The sequence below is a fragment of the Xyrauchen texanus genome, chromosome 10, assembly GCF_025860055.1.
Source record: "Xyrauchen texanus isolate HMW12.3.18 chromosome 10, RBS_HiC_50CHRs, whole genome shotgun sequence".
In the NCBI taxonomy this organism is placed as follows: Eukaryota; Metazoa; Chordata; class Actinopteri; order Cypriniformes; family Catostomidae; genus Xyrauchen; species Xyrauchen texanus.
Window position 1 is genome coordinate 46,742,413 of NC_068285.1, and position 14,143 is coordinate 46,756,555.

At 42.0% G+C, this 14,143-nt stretch overlaps 1 protein-coding gene across 1 annotated transcript; it reads right to left on the minus strand.

Annotated features, from left to right (window-relative positions):
* Positions 1 to 48: 48 nt before the first annotated feature.
* lypc (ly6 domain containing, pigment cell) lies at positions 49 to 9,592 on the minus strand. Its single transcript, XM_052135581.1, has 3 exons — positions 9,281 to 9,592; positions 8,559 to 8,681; positions 49 to 844 (listed from the first exon to the last, which is right to left on the minus strand). Exons 1-3 carry the CDS (start codon positions 9,333 to 9,335, stop codon positions 630 to 632), a joined length of 393 nt encoding a protein of 130 aa, XP_051991541.1. The 5' UTR covers positions 9,336 to 9,592; the 3' UTR covers positions 49 to 629.
* Between the last annotated feature and the right edge of the window lie 4,551 nt (positions 9,593 to 14,143).

A 14,143-nucleotide genomic window follows, 5' to 3' on the forward strand; every position in this document is an offset into this window, starting at 1 on the left:
ATAGTAAATGAAAATAGTAACAAAGATTTTATGAAAATATTAAGGGATTTATTTAAAGAAAATTTAAAAAATATTTGTTTTAATCCGAAAGAGAATAATAAATGAGCAGAAAATTCTAGAATATGAGCTGTTGAAATAAAAATATGAAAAGATGTTTTCTAAAATATGTACTATAATGAAACTGTTATCATAATGTCACGCTGTTTCTGTGTCTATTTAGAAGATTGACTTGTGCACTTTACCACTCTTGTGAGTGTAAGAGCGAGATAATTGAGGAACACAATGACTCACACTGGTGTGTGTGTGTTTTTTTTTTTATTATTGTTCATGCATTTTTGCCTCAGAGTCTACATTTGTGCATGCTGTATGAAAGCTTTATAAATGCACTTATTTTAATAGATTAACAGGTCTTAGTGTGTTAAATCTGTCTCACACACAAAAAACAACAGTAATTTTATTTTTTATATTTAGATTTTGTTCATTTCCTTGTTCTGGTGGGGTTTGTGTTAGTCTGTAGTATTTATAATTAGCATTATGTAAAAGCAACAGAAGTCTATGGTATATCCTCATGAAAGATCAAAGATATAAGTGGCTTAAGACAGTGTTGATAGTTTATTGAGCAAGTTGACTCATGGCAGCTGCAGCACCTGCATGAGACTGAAGAGGCTCAGTACTGCTCCAATCCAGAAGGAGGCACTGATGTGTGCAGCAGTGTTGCACAGATCTGTGTCACAGCATTCATTAGTGTAATTGAAGTTGAGTCCTGCAGCATGTTTCTCTCCACTCTGATCACACTGTGATGGCAGTGCACAGCTCCGCTCGTACAGAACAATGTGCACAGAGCCTGAACACACAAAAACACACAAACATGTGATGCAATGAAATGTCATTACTCGTGTAAGGGCCCCAGGCCCCCGGGACCAGATTTCTTTAGTCCACATCTGTCTCAACTGAACTGAAATGGTTGATATTTAAATATGCACTTTTATTGGTTTATATGAAAAATACATTAATGTTAGTAGAATAGAATATAATGCATAGGCTATATAGTTTTATCACCAGATATGATTTAAAACGGGTGAAGTCAAAGCATATTCACTGACCATCAAAATCGTCTAGTTACGGATGTAACCTCCGTTCCCTGATGGAGGGAATGAGATGTTGTGTCGAAGAAGCGACACTATGGGTCTCTCTTGAGCGCCGAATATGCCTCTGATCTATGAAAAAAGGCCAATGGGAATTAGGCAGACAGTATTTGCATACCCCGCCTCCGGACATACGGGTGTAAAAGTGGGCAAATACATCGAGTTCATTCAGGAATTTTCTGAGGAGCCGGAATGGTCCGGCCACTACAGTGGCTCGGCTAGCGACGTGGCTGGGAGGACACAACGTCTCGTTCCCTCCATCAGGGAACGGAGGTTACATCCGTAACCTAGACGTTCCCCGTCTGTCGCTCACTTCGACATTGTGTTGAAGAAGCAACACTAGGTGTCCAATTGAAATCACGCCATGCGCTGAGCCGTGTACGTGTACTGCTGACACAAGAGTGGGCAGGTATATTTACGTGCAAAGGTGACCAGTTGTGTCAGACTGCACGTACCCTTCCCCAATGCCCCATAAAAAGATTTCAGAACCCTTTTGGTTACCCTAAGCAGGGGAACAAGGCGAAGCTTGCCATTCTGGGATGGGCCGAGCCTAGCCTGGCCTCTTTTCTCTCTATGTTTCTCGCATAGTGCCAAAGCGGCTGGGGCCCTTACACGCATTGTGGGAAGGGGGTCTTACCCAGTTTCCTATTCTTTATTCTTGGAGAAAAGACCCTGCGGAGACCACACCTGCCCAGGAACGGGGAGGTAAGTGGCGAGATACATCACATGGGCCCCTCAGGTCACATGTGGAAAAAAATGGTGCGGTGGTAGATCCAGCCTCAAGGAGGGGGAAGTTGCTATGGCACGGCGACCGGAGGGCAGCTGGAACTGCCTGAGGGAGACGCGGGTCCACTCGCAAGTGGACCGTACCGCAGAATATACACACAGGAGGAGTCCACGCAGGAGTCCGGACCTGTGGAGCACCTATTCCAGTACAGGTAGATTAAGTACCCGTAGTGGATTGGGTTAGCGAATTCCTCCGCCAAATTGCGGACCCATAGGGCTAGGGAGGAATCGTCCAGGGATCCGAATATATGTAATCTCCTGGGAGCGTATGCCACCTTGGCGATTTATGTATGCTACCGCGGTGGTGCTGGCTGACCTGACAAGGACATGTTTGTCTCGAACTAACGGGAGAAACTTCCGCAGTGCAAAGAATACAGTCAGAAACTCTAGGCAGTTGATGTGCCAGCGCAGCGGGGTCCCTTTCCAACGGCTCATTGCTCATTGCACACGGCGCCCCAACCCGATCTGGAGGCGTTGGTCGTTACCAGGACAATTCGGGACACCTGCTGCAGGGGCACTCCTGCCCGTAAAAAGCAGAGGTCTGTGCAGGGTTTGAACGTTTGGCGGCAGCCATTGCTGAAGCAGTCTCATATGCATAAACCCCAGCGCAGGTACGACCGCTGCGGAGGGCGCCAAATGCCCCAGGAGCCTCTGGAAACGTTTTATAGGATTGAAGAGAGCGAGGCATCTGAGCACTGACTGCGCACGCTCGTTCGTGAGGTGTGCTGCCATTGAGACTGAATCTAACTCCATGCCGAGAAAAGAGATGCTCTGAACCGGACTACTGCCGTGAACCAATCTTGATGCCGAACGTAGGTTAAAATCTGTTTCTGCATGAGCATTTTGAACAGGAGTTTGTGTAAAGCCCAGTTGCGAACTAGCAAGTCCAAGATTGGCCGCAACCCACCATGGCTACGATGAGGTAAGGGCTGTAGAAACCCTTCTTCATCTCGGCTGGAGGGACAGGCTCTATTGCGTCTTGGAGTAGCAGAGTTTTAATCTCTATCTGTAAGGTGCTGGTATTTTTGCCACGCATCAGTGTGGAGCAAATACCGCTGAAACGAGGCGGGAGCCTGGCGAATTGAATCGCGTAGCCGAGTCGGATGATCCTGGCCAGCCAACGCGACGGGTTGGATTGCGAAAGCCATGCATCCAAACTCTGTGCGAGGGGCAATAGAAGGATGATCATTTTTGACGTACCGTTTCACCGCTTCACAGCAGGGGGGAGCCGGAAATAACGCATCAGGAGGCAACCCGAGGCTTGGGTGCTGAGAAAAGACTGAAAGCACTAACCTTGCTCTACGCACCAGGCAGGGGGCAGGTTAGAGACTGAAGAATAGGTCCTGGAGAGACATTTTTGGAATTCGTCAGCGCCGGGGATGGGCAGTCGCGTGTCTGGAGGCGAGGTAACTGGATCCGGGGAACCGGGACTGTAGGATTTTGGTGCCGGGGCACCGTGAGAACGGCACGCACCGGCTAGATGACCCAGGGAGTGAGGAAATCACTCTTTTATTGACAGTGTGGTTACCGCAGCCCAAAGGGGGTGTGGCAAAAGAAAACAAGGAAAATAAGGATTTTCCTCCCAGCCCTCAATGGGGCGATGGAGTGGTCTTGATACCCACAGCGGATAGATGGGGTACGGCCTGCGCTGGGGCGGCGCCGTGACATGATGTGTGAAATCGCTTCCGTCTGCCTCTTTACCGCCAAAAACTGCTGGGCGAATTAATCGATGGTGTCGCCGAAGAGGCCAAGCTGGGAGATGGGGGCATTGAGAAAGCGGGCCTTGTCAACATCTCAACCATGTTCAGACAGGGGTTGTGTTCCTGGACCACGAGGGTGGCCATCGCCTGCCCGAGTGCCTGCGCTGTGACCTTCATGGCTCTGAGAGCGAGGTCGGTGGCAGAGCGCAGTTCCTGCAGGACGTTGGGGTCGGGACTACCCAGGTGCAGTTCTTTGAGTGCCTTGGCTTGGTGGACCTGCAGGAGAACCATGGCATTCAGTGGAGTGGCACTGTAGGCTTTCGAGGTCAGTGACAACATCATCCTACAGGCCTTGGAGGTGGATACCGGGTGATCCCACCAGGTGGCGGCGTTCTCAGGGCACAGGTGGATCGCAACCGCTCTGTCCACCTGGGGGACCTAATTTGACCCGTGGGCCACCCCACCGTCAAGGGTAGTGAGAGCGGACGAGTGAGGAGGTCGGTTCCGGGAAGTGAAATGTGCCCTCCATTACCTCGTCAGCTCGTCATGCACTTCCGGGAAGAAAGGTACCGGGAGGGACATGGCTGGGAGCGGCGCCCTGACCCAAGGTACCAATCTTCAAGCCGTGTAGGCTGTGAAGACGACGGAGTGTTACAGTCCAACCCCACACTCACGGCGGCCCGGGAAATCATGTCGGCCATCTGCACATCAGCCTCAGACTGGGTGGCAGCCCAGTCGAGTCTTCTGCATCAGACGCCTGAATGCTCTCCGATGCAGCGGCGACGTCATCAGCCAACTCAGGGGGCTCAAGGGTGAAAACGGGCTGGCCGTGAGGCGAGCTGCACTCACCTCGAACACGGATGGAAGCAAGCGAGCGTGCCAGGGGGCGGGTGGTTCGTGGGGACTTACCCGGCAAAACCGAGCCTGCTGCCATCCCCATATCGCCTCCATCGCCAGCCAGGTCCTCAGTCCCGTGGGAAGGAGCGACGGGGGGGGGGGCGGCTGAAGTGACATTCACTTTGAGAAATGTGAGGCATGGTCATATTTTCGTAGCGAGTACATGAAACATCCACAAACGCTGCCTCAGTGTGATCGCAACCCGGGCACACGAGGCAGCATCTATGACGTCAGTCTTGGAGTGATATCGACCGCATCCAGGAACTACACAAAGGCGGAAGGGCATCTTTAAAAAGACGCGTCCTGAAAAGGACGTTCAAAGCCTGCTGTGTATTGCTCTTTTGCGAGTGAAAATAAACTCTTTTAGAGGACAAATACTCTCTTTTAGAAGTATACACTCTTTTAACAGAAATGCCGTGTTACGATAATCTATGCTAACCTTGCAGGCTTTCTTATCAGAAGGGCTTTGAATGAATGAAGCAGACACATTACATTTTGTGGACGCCAGATGGCGATAATCAATTGCTGATATCCTAGCAAAACCAGTTTCTGGATGTATCTTCGTACAAAAATGCTGAGGCATTGAGTGTGTTTACATGGACACCAGAAAGCAGCATATTACGAGAACACTGTTTATTGAGAGAAAGCTGCGTTCCTGTTTACGTATGCTGTATAAGCGGCATACTCTTAACTCATGTATTAATGATTCTCCAAAGAAACATAATATCCATGCGACGCTTGTGTATATAACAAACATCTGAGAAAGACTTTGCTATTTTACTCTCTGTTGCTTTGCTTTATTTACATATATTCCACAGTTTGTGCTGTGTTTGTTTCCATTACTTTCTGTTGTGACCTGCAGCGGAATTGCGCAGCAATAGTGGGGTTTTCTCTATTATGTAAAACAACGGTATTCCCCCAACGTATGAGTGCATATAAGCGAAGGTAAGGCACAGTCGATAATTTACACTGGTGCTTATGAATGAGTATAGTTTATTGTGTATGTACTTTCCCTACTGTACTCCTGGAAATGTTGAAGTATTTATGCTTTGTTTACTTCTTGTTCGGCTCCATCCGATGACGTGTGTTACCCTGGTCTGTTCACGCACATGTGCACTCTTCAAAAACCTGTAAGAATGCCACTTATGTGTTTACATGGCCAGATGAGATGCGTTCTCCAGGAGAAACCTAGGTGTGTTAAACCACTTTCTATTAATCCCTCAAGTGGCGTAAGGAAACTTGCGTTCTTGTTTACATGCCGTTTCAGAACCCTAAACTGTTTTGAAATAAACTGTTTTCTTAAGTGTATTACAGTCAACGGGTCATTGACTGATAGGTCAGTGAGGCAACAAGACAGCAGCCTTTGGTTTCGGACACAGCCAAAGACAACTAGGACAATAAACAAGAAAGTAAAATTCACGCTGTAAGTCCCATACATTACAAAAGCACTATTCAAGTATATCCAAAGGACTCATGCTTCATTCAAAGTCATCAGAACTCACATGATAGCTCTGATATTTAACTGAAATTGAATCTCTGAAAAATATCTGAAAATCACATGGCAGTGGAAGATCTGGAGTATAGCGCACAAATGTCATGGAGTATTTTATGATCATGCTTTTCTAATTTGTTGAGCCACAGCATGGACAATCTGAAAAATCCCTTTGTTTCCCACGTCAAAGAAAATGAAAATAAAATTAAAAGCAGTGAGGAAATTACAATTTTCAATTAATTTAATTTTAAAATGTAGCTTTGATTAAAATCTGAAACATGGCATCTGAGTGACATTTAAAATAGGGATCAAGGGGACGTTTTGGTGCATGGTGCAGGTAAAAAGTTGCCAAATTGAAGCCTTGTCATGAGTGTTAATTTCGCCCAAAATATTCCATTAATTATTTAAAAGATTTGCAGAGCTCTGTATGGTACAAGGATGTGTAATCAAGCTTGAAATCATGATTGCCAAGGAGACTGCTGATGTCAAGATTTATAGTGAAAATATAATTCTATTTTTTTGTTCTCACACAAAACTGACTGGATCACATCTGAAGACATGGATTAAACCACTGGAGTTTTATTAATTTATTTTATGTGCTTTTTGAGCTTCAATATTTTGGTCACCATTTACTTGCATTGGAATTACAGAGCTGAAATATTTTTCTAAAAGTCTTAATTTGTGTTCTACTGAAGAAAGAAAGTCAAACACATCTGGGATGGCATGAGGGTGAGTAAATGATGAGAGAATTTTCATTTTTTGGGTGAACTATTTCTTTAAAAGTCATCAAAAAATATATGCAGGAGATATTTGTCTACACAACCACACAACTTAAGCATGTCTGTACAGGACATTAATTTTCGAATCCTAAAAAGATTAATATGAATTACATCATGAAAATATTTGTCCAGTAGACCAGCAGTGGACCTGAGAGTCACATCAAATTATATCATAGCAAATAATATCAAAACAAGTGCCACCTAAAAATAAATGATGCTACAGCTTTTCTCACAACTAACTTTTAGTTGTGAGAAATGTCTTTTATAGAAATGTCTTTTAAGCAACTGTGTCCAGGTGATTTTAGTGTATATATGAAGTCTCTTAAGTTCACACAGATGTCTTGGTAACCACAGGTGGAGTTCATGACATGTTCCCCACAAAGCATCCAAATACTTTTTTTATACATTTTTATCACTATCCCTGCATATGAATATTCACTTTCTCTCACTCACTTTTCTCTGTTTCACACACACAAATGTTTCTTATCATTAATTATAGAGCAGATTTATTAATCCTCAACTAGTTGAGTCATAATTAGTTTCAGCCACAGATGACTCTGTTTATTTGGACACATACTGTGCACTAAGATGACTAAAACTGCTGAAATCCACCTGGTCCAATGTTACAGGCTAATGCACAATCACACATGAACAAGTCTTTGAACTGAACAAGTTTGTGTGAGGTGAGACATTGAATCATGAAATGATTCAAGATTTTGCTTGATGCAGTTAGTAGTAGGTAAAAAAAAGACATCCTTCCTTTCATGTTTGACAACTGCATGTTGAAAAAGACTGCCGAGTCTGGCTCCGGAAGTAAAAAAAACCATTAGTTTTGGAACAGATTTTTAACAATAACATTTAAATCTTTAAAGACACGCCTACAGTGAGCTCTGAGGTTATTAATCGATGGTATATGCTTCTGTTGAAGCCATCAGCCCATGCCATTTAAACTTCATTTTAAAAACATTCACGTTTAATAGCAAAATATCTTGAAAAAGTTGTAGAGTTCTGGCTAACTAGCCGGAAACTTTCCGCAAGATTTGCCACTCGTTAAATGTTTGCTAGAAGTTTGCAGCTCTTCACCAGTAGTGGTGAACCTGCAGGAAACCTTTGGTGACAATGTACAATTTGCCGCAAGTTTGCAGCAAGCAAAGCTCATTTACATATAAAAATAATCAGTGGAGAATTTGCGGCAAATTTGCATTGAACTCCTGATTCTTTAGCTCAACTGGTAAAGCATAGCGCTAGCAACACCAAGATCATGGGTTCGATTCCCAGAACACAGAAATTGATCAAATGTATTGGTATGCTTTGGATGATTGCGTCTGCCAAATGCATTAATGTAAAATGTATATGATCCTGAAATTATCCTGAATTATAAAGCATTGCGGCAAAGCCCACCAAAAGAGCTCTGCAGCGACCTCCCACTCACATGACATACTGTGAATAATGCAACTCTCCCAACACTCTCAAACTACTTTTATGTTTGCATATATCAGAATATTTTGCAATAAAATAAACAAAATATAGTTTTTATGCGTATAATCAACAACTTTAAATCAATAGTTTTATTGATTTCTATTGTTTTTTATTCGATTACGTCATTCGCAATGCTTCATGAATTGTATGAAATCCCTATGTAAAAATATGAAAGGGTAAAATTGTTCCGGAAGCAAGACGGCTTAAAAAGTGGGCGGGCACTGTTGCGCTCAATTGGTCATCTAAACATATAGTCAAATCAATGGTTGTTTCAGTTGACCTTTGACTCCAACAGCTGTGCTGGCGAGACATCGCTGACCCTTGGGACATTCCTGAGGAAACTTCAGGCAGTCCAACGGAGAGATAGCCGGGAACACACACGTGTAGCACGTCAAGGATAGCACTGAGAGAAAAACAGAGAGCCGGTCAGGTGAATTCTGAGGTTTCTGACATGATAAAGGGAAGTCATATACAGTTTTAAAACCAAATTCATCAGCAATTGAACACAGTGGATTTAATCTAGACAACTGTTATATGGTGTACTATTCAGGAAGTGGAGCTCATGTGATCGAGCTGTGATAGACTCTAAACAGAAACCCTTCAGAACTCGTGACGCTGAGATTCTCATTCAGTTAGACTAGGAACATCACAAAATATCTGTTCATAATGCTTGTTATGTGCAATCTCTGCTCAAATAAAATCAGCACCTACACAGTTAGCCAGAATAAATCATCTAGATTCAAGCTAAATACATTTATAATCTACACTCTCTTCATTTCGTCTTAAATTTTAGTGTAGGCAAATTTGATATGAGGATCAATTGATCATGTTTTAACTGGTTGGTGACAAGCCCTCAAAAACACATCATAGCAACACTCATATACAGTAGTGAGAGGTTTCATCTGAGACTCAGCCTGGTAAAACACTTTGACTCACTCTCAAACTGAGTCTGGATTTACTGGGTTGAGAGGAGATTAATTTCCATGAGTACATTTATCTTACCTGCTAAAGGCAGACAGCAGAAGAGGACGAGGAAGAGTCCTTGAGACTTCATCATAGCGTTCCAGTCGTCTTACCTCAGATCTGACCAACAGTCTACCAGCTTTTTGTTCCAGAAGTCAGTAGATTTTTTTTTTTAACACAACTGTTCCTATTTTTCCTACTCACTGACCTCCGCAGTTTGTCTTTCCTAATTCCTGGAATTTAATATTGAGTAATCTGGTAAAGTCATTGAGCAATATAAATATATTTTATTGTGAAAGTCTTAAAGCTTTTGGATTGCTGTGGTCTGGAGCTGTGGAATGAGATTGTGGTACAAGGGCTTCGACTAGACGTACTCCACCCTGACGGTTTAATTTGATTCAGTGGTAAACACTTAACAGCTAAGACTGTTAACACTAAGACTGTAACAGTAAGGCTTGAATTAGGAATATACAGAAGATTTATTTTCCTTAAAATTACAAAGTATTTTTGTCTTGTTTTTTGGTAAAAATTTCTAAACGTTAAAAAAAAAGAAAAATGACTTGAGAAGCAGAATGACCTAAGATATGAAGTCTTGAAAAAGAAAAGTGAATTGCCAATGGGGGTAAGAAAGAGTGAACTTTTCTATCCCCATTGCATAATAGGAAGAAATCCTTTTTCTTGATATAAGCACAAATATTACTAAATTTAGTTATATCAAAATTGTATTTTGCTTCTCACGTTAATTTCTCTGGTTGAATTTTTTTTTCGATAGTTTTACTGGGAAAACAGGACAACAATACTCAAGATATATATGTACAGTATACTCATAATACTCATAATTTTTTATAATTTTTTTGGGCAGAGAAAAGACAGCACAATAATAGATCGTCTGTAAGCTTAGATTTTGGGTTGTATAAAGGACAGCAGAGACTATGTGCAAAGTACAAAACGTAAACACACGTACAATCCGAAGTGTTTTTGCAGAGATATGGGAAAGTTGCTGATAAAATGTTGCTGATCTTGGGAAAGTATTTCTAAAGACATAATTTTTCTAATTTGGTGAATTATCAGTGTAAAAGGTGTGTATGTGTGTGAATCATGCTGGGAGTAAATGCACGCCCTGTTTGCTCCAAATTACAGACGTGGAGCAGAGAAATCAAATGACAGCAATCTTGTGACACAACGGAGATAACCCGTTTAGAAGTGATTATGCCACAGACACACACACTAATGCAAATCATGGATACACCGTTCACAAGGGTATAAAAAACAAAAACAAAAAAAAAAACAACAACAAAGAAGCATATTTTTCCAGGTCCCTGCTGGACTGACACTCTCACACACACTGAGTGGAAGAGATCATGCATGTGTCGGTTCTGTGAGGCTGTTTGGTGTTTCTGTTGGAGAAAAGAGGAATGGACAGATGGTCTGTTCTTTAATCCTGTCTGTCCTCTTCTAGTCTCTCTGTCTCAGTATCTCTGTCTATGTAATCATGTTTGTCTCATTCTCTGTCCACTCTTTTCTCATTATTTAAGGGCAGAAGTGCTTCCTACAGAGGGTGCCGATTAGTTGTTCCTTTAACATTGTCCACACCAGATCGCACCATTCGTCCTCTTGACAGACCTCATTCATGAAAAACAAGCAAAATACATTTCCATGCAAATTCAGAAAACCAGGTTGTGTCTAGATGGCAATCCCCATTCTGTGAACCAACCAATCACTTTTTGTCTGGTCACAAAATGTATCAAGGTCAAAAAGAAAACAAAATCTTTATTTTTATTGAATATTGATGGAGCAGCATAATTTGTGTGAAAAGAAATAACAACGGAAGATTGTTCCGATTAAAATTCAGTTTTTAAAAAAGGTGGTGAGGGAGCCTTTTACCCCACACTTGAGGGTTTAAAGTGATATCTTGTAGATACCGGGGCAATAGTTATAGGTTGCAATTTATCAACTAATGCAAATCATTTTGAGACAACAAGATTCTTTTTTGAGTAACAAATTAATATGATGCTTACTTTAGCATTTTTTGGAAATGATTTAGATGACGTTGTACCCTATATTTTATGACGTTGCTTCAAGTTTTGTTTTTAAATGGGAAGAGCAAAAAAAAAAAAAGATCCACATACTATTAAACTTAAGTGCTTTAATTGTTTTCAATGATGTGCAACATGTACATATCTGTGAACATCATTTGAAAATATTCCAATAAAAGGGCTTCAGATAATCAAGAAAATCTGACTTTTTTATATATATATAGTTGAAGTCAGAAGTTTACATCCACCTTAGCCAAATACATTTAATCTCAATTTTTCACAATTCCTGACATTTAATGTTAGAAATTTTTCCCTGTTTTACATCAGTTAGGATTGCTAATTTATTTTAAGAATGTGAAATGTCAGAATAATAGTTTTATTTATTTCAGCTTTTATTTCTTTCATCACATTCCCAGTGGGTCAGAAGTTTACATACACTTTGTTAGTATTTGGTAGCATTGTCTTTAAATTGTTTAACTTGGGTCAAACACTTGGGTATCCTTCCACAAGCTCTTCACAATAAGTTGCTGGAATTTTGGCCCTGGTGCAATTGGTGTAACCAAGTCAGGTTTGTAGGTCTCCTTGCTCGCACACGCTTTTTCAGTTCTACCCACAAATTTTCTATTGGATTGAGGTCAGGGCCACTCAAATACCTTGAGTTTGTTGTCCTTAAGCCCTTAATTTTGACACAACAAATGCTTGGAGGTATGCTTGGGGTCATTGTCCATTTGGAAGACCCATTTGCGTCCGAGCTTCAACTTCCTGGCTGATGCCTTGAGAAGTTGCTACAATATATTCTCATAATTTTCCTTCCTCATGATGCCATCTATTTTGTGAAGTACACCAGTCCCTCCTGCAGCAAAGCACCCCCACAACATGATGCAGTCACCCCCATGCTTCACGGTTGGGATGGTGTTCTTCGGCTTGCAAGCCTCACCCTTTTTTTCGCCAAACATCACTTTTGTCATTATGGCCAAACAGTTACATTTTTGTTTTATCAGACCAGTTACCAAAAAGTAAAATTTTTGTCCCCATGTCAAGTCAAGTCAATTTTATTTGTATAGCGCCTTTCACAACACACATCGTTTCAAAGCAGCTTTACAGAATATCAGCATTAACAGATGATAAAACTGTAATGTCTATAAAGTCGATGAATCATCATTGTGTAATTTAGATAAAATATGATTTTTAATAGTGTTTAAAAATAATTAAATGATAATTGTATTAATAACCCCAGTGAGCAAGCTGTAGGCTGACTGTGGCAAGGAACACAAAACTCCATAAGATGTAGATTAATGGAGAAAAATAACCTTGGGAGAAACCAGACTCACTGTGGGAGCCAGTTCCCCTCTGGCTAACATTATGAATGTAATGTAAATATTAATTATGTATAGGTAAAATCATGGTTTAAAATTATTAAACTAAGTGTTAAGGGTCAGCGATTAAACATCGATTGTGTTTGAACTGTAAGATTAATGACCAAAGTCTTGGAAGTCCATCTTGATTAATTGCAGAAGTTCACATAGATGCAATTGTCCTTGTTAATTGGCTGATGAAGGCTTTTGTTGGCAATAGTTAGTCTAAGCATTTCATTTCAAGATCGTAGTCCATAAATAGACTGAGGTGATGCAGGTTGGAGTTGGCATCATTTCATCCTCTGAAGTCCGTCATAATAGATTGAAGTGATGTTTGGCTGGCACCGGCTGCATTTAGTCATCATCATTCTGCGACATGTAGCAGTGGAGTCCAACATGAAGCAGGAATGGTGCTGGATCCAGCCGGTTCTGGTGACCTCAGGATAGGAGTCCCGAGGTTGAGACAGGGAAACAAATAAAAAGATGTAAGCGTAGATGCAGGGCCGTATCAAGACAGTGTGGTGCCCCTGGGCACTATACCTCAAAAGGCCCCCCCCCAATCAGACAAGACATAATCAAGGTGATTTCTCAAATGTAATTTCCTAACTTGTCCAACTACATACATGTAGGCATATGAGCAGTGAGCACTATATTCAAATGTCTCAATTTATTAATACTACCATTAAAACACATTTGATTTTTAATCAATGTAGAATGTGTAACTTAAAAATAAACAGATTTGTGTGTGTGTGTGTGTGTTTTGTTGGGTGACAGTTGTAGGTTACAGTTTGACAAGAGTTTAGAGTGTGACAAAAGCACTTTGTTGTGTTTTATTGCGAGTGTACACGAATATAAGTAAACACTTTGCAGTTTGAATGATGTCCTGTATGAACAAAATGACGGAGTATGTTTTTATGTTTGATCAGGCCCACGGCTCTCTCTCTCACGTCACACACACACACACAGTTCGATCGCGACCACGGCTCTCTCTCTCTCTCACACGCACACACACAGTTCAATCGCGCCCGCGCCTCTCTCTCTCGCGCTCTCTCTCTCCACTGATCTATATAATGACATTCTATAATAGATCAGTGTCTCTCTCACACACACACACAGTTCGATCGCGCGCGCGCACACACAAACACACACACACACACACACACACACACACACACACACTCCAGCATTGCAATCTTGATCAGACTGGTCATTATGCGAAATAGAGCGATATGTATCGCTATTTAGTTTTATTTATTTTTATACCGTGTATTCTCCGTGTAAATTCGTGCACCGAGACTTGACGCCCGTACCGTTTCGGTTCAATACGAATAACTTACATGTACCGTCCCACCCCTAATATTTACCTTCATTAATGTCCTCTTCCTCACCCGAGTCTTCCTCGCTCCTGTCTCCCCCAAGGACAAGGAGAATATCCTCATTCGCCTGGCGGTCATCGCCGACGCCCTGACTAACATTAGCAGCTGCTGCATCTCCCCCGCTAGCAGAGCCGG

What these genes read in the sequence shown, in the direction of transcription:
- lypc (XM_052135581.1), bottom strand. Translation starts at nt 9,335, where the DNA reads ATGATGAAGTCTCAAGGACTCTTCCTCGTCCTCTTCTGCTGTCTGCCT. An exon ending in CTGCTGTCTGCCTTTAGCAG is followed by an intron (nt 8,682 to 9,280) that starts GTAAGATAAATG and finishes TTTTTCTCTCAG; the next exon opens with TGCTATCCTTGACGTGCTAC. An exon ending in CACAGCTGTTGGAGTCAAAG is followed by an intron (nt 845 to 8,558) that starts GTCAACTGAAAC and finishes TTGTGTGTTCAG; the next exon opens with GCTCTGTGCACATTGTTCTG.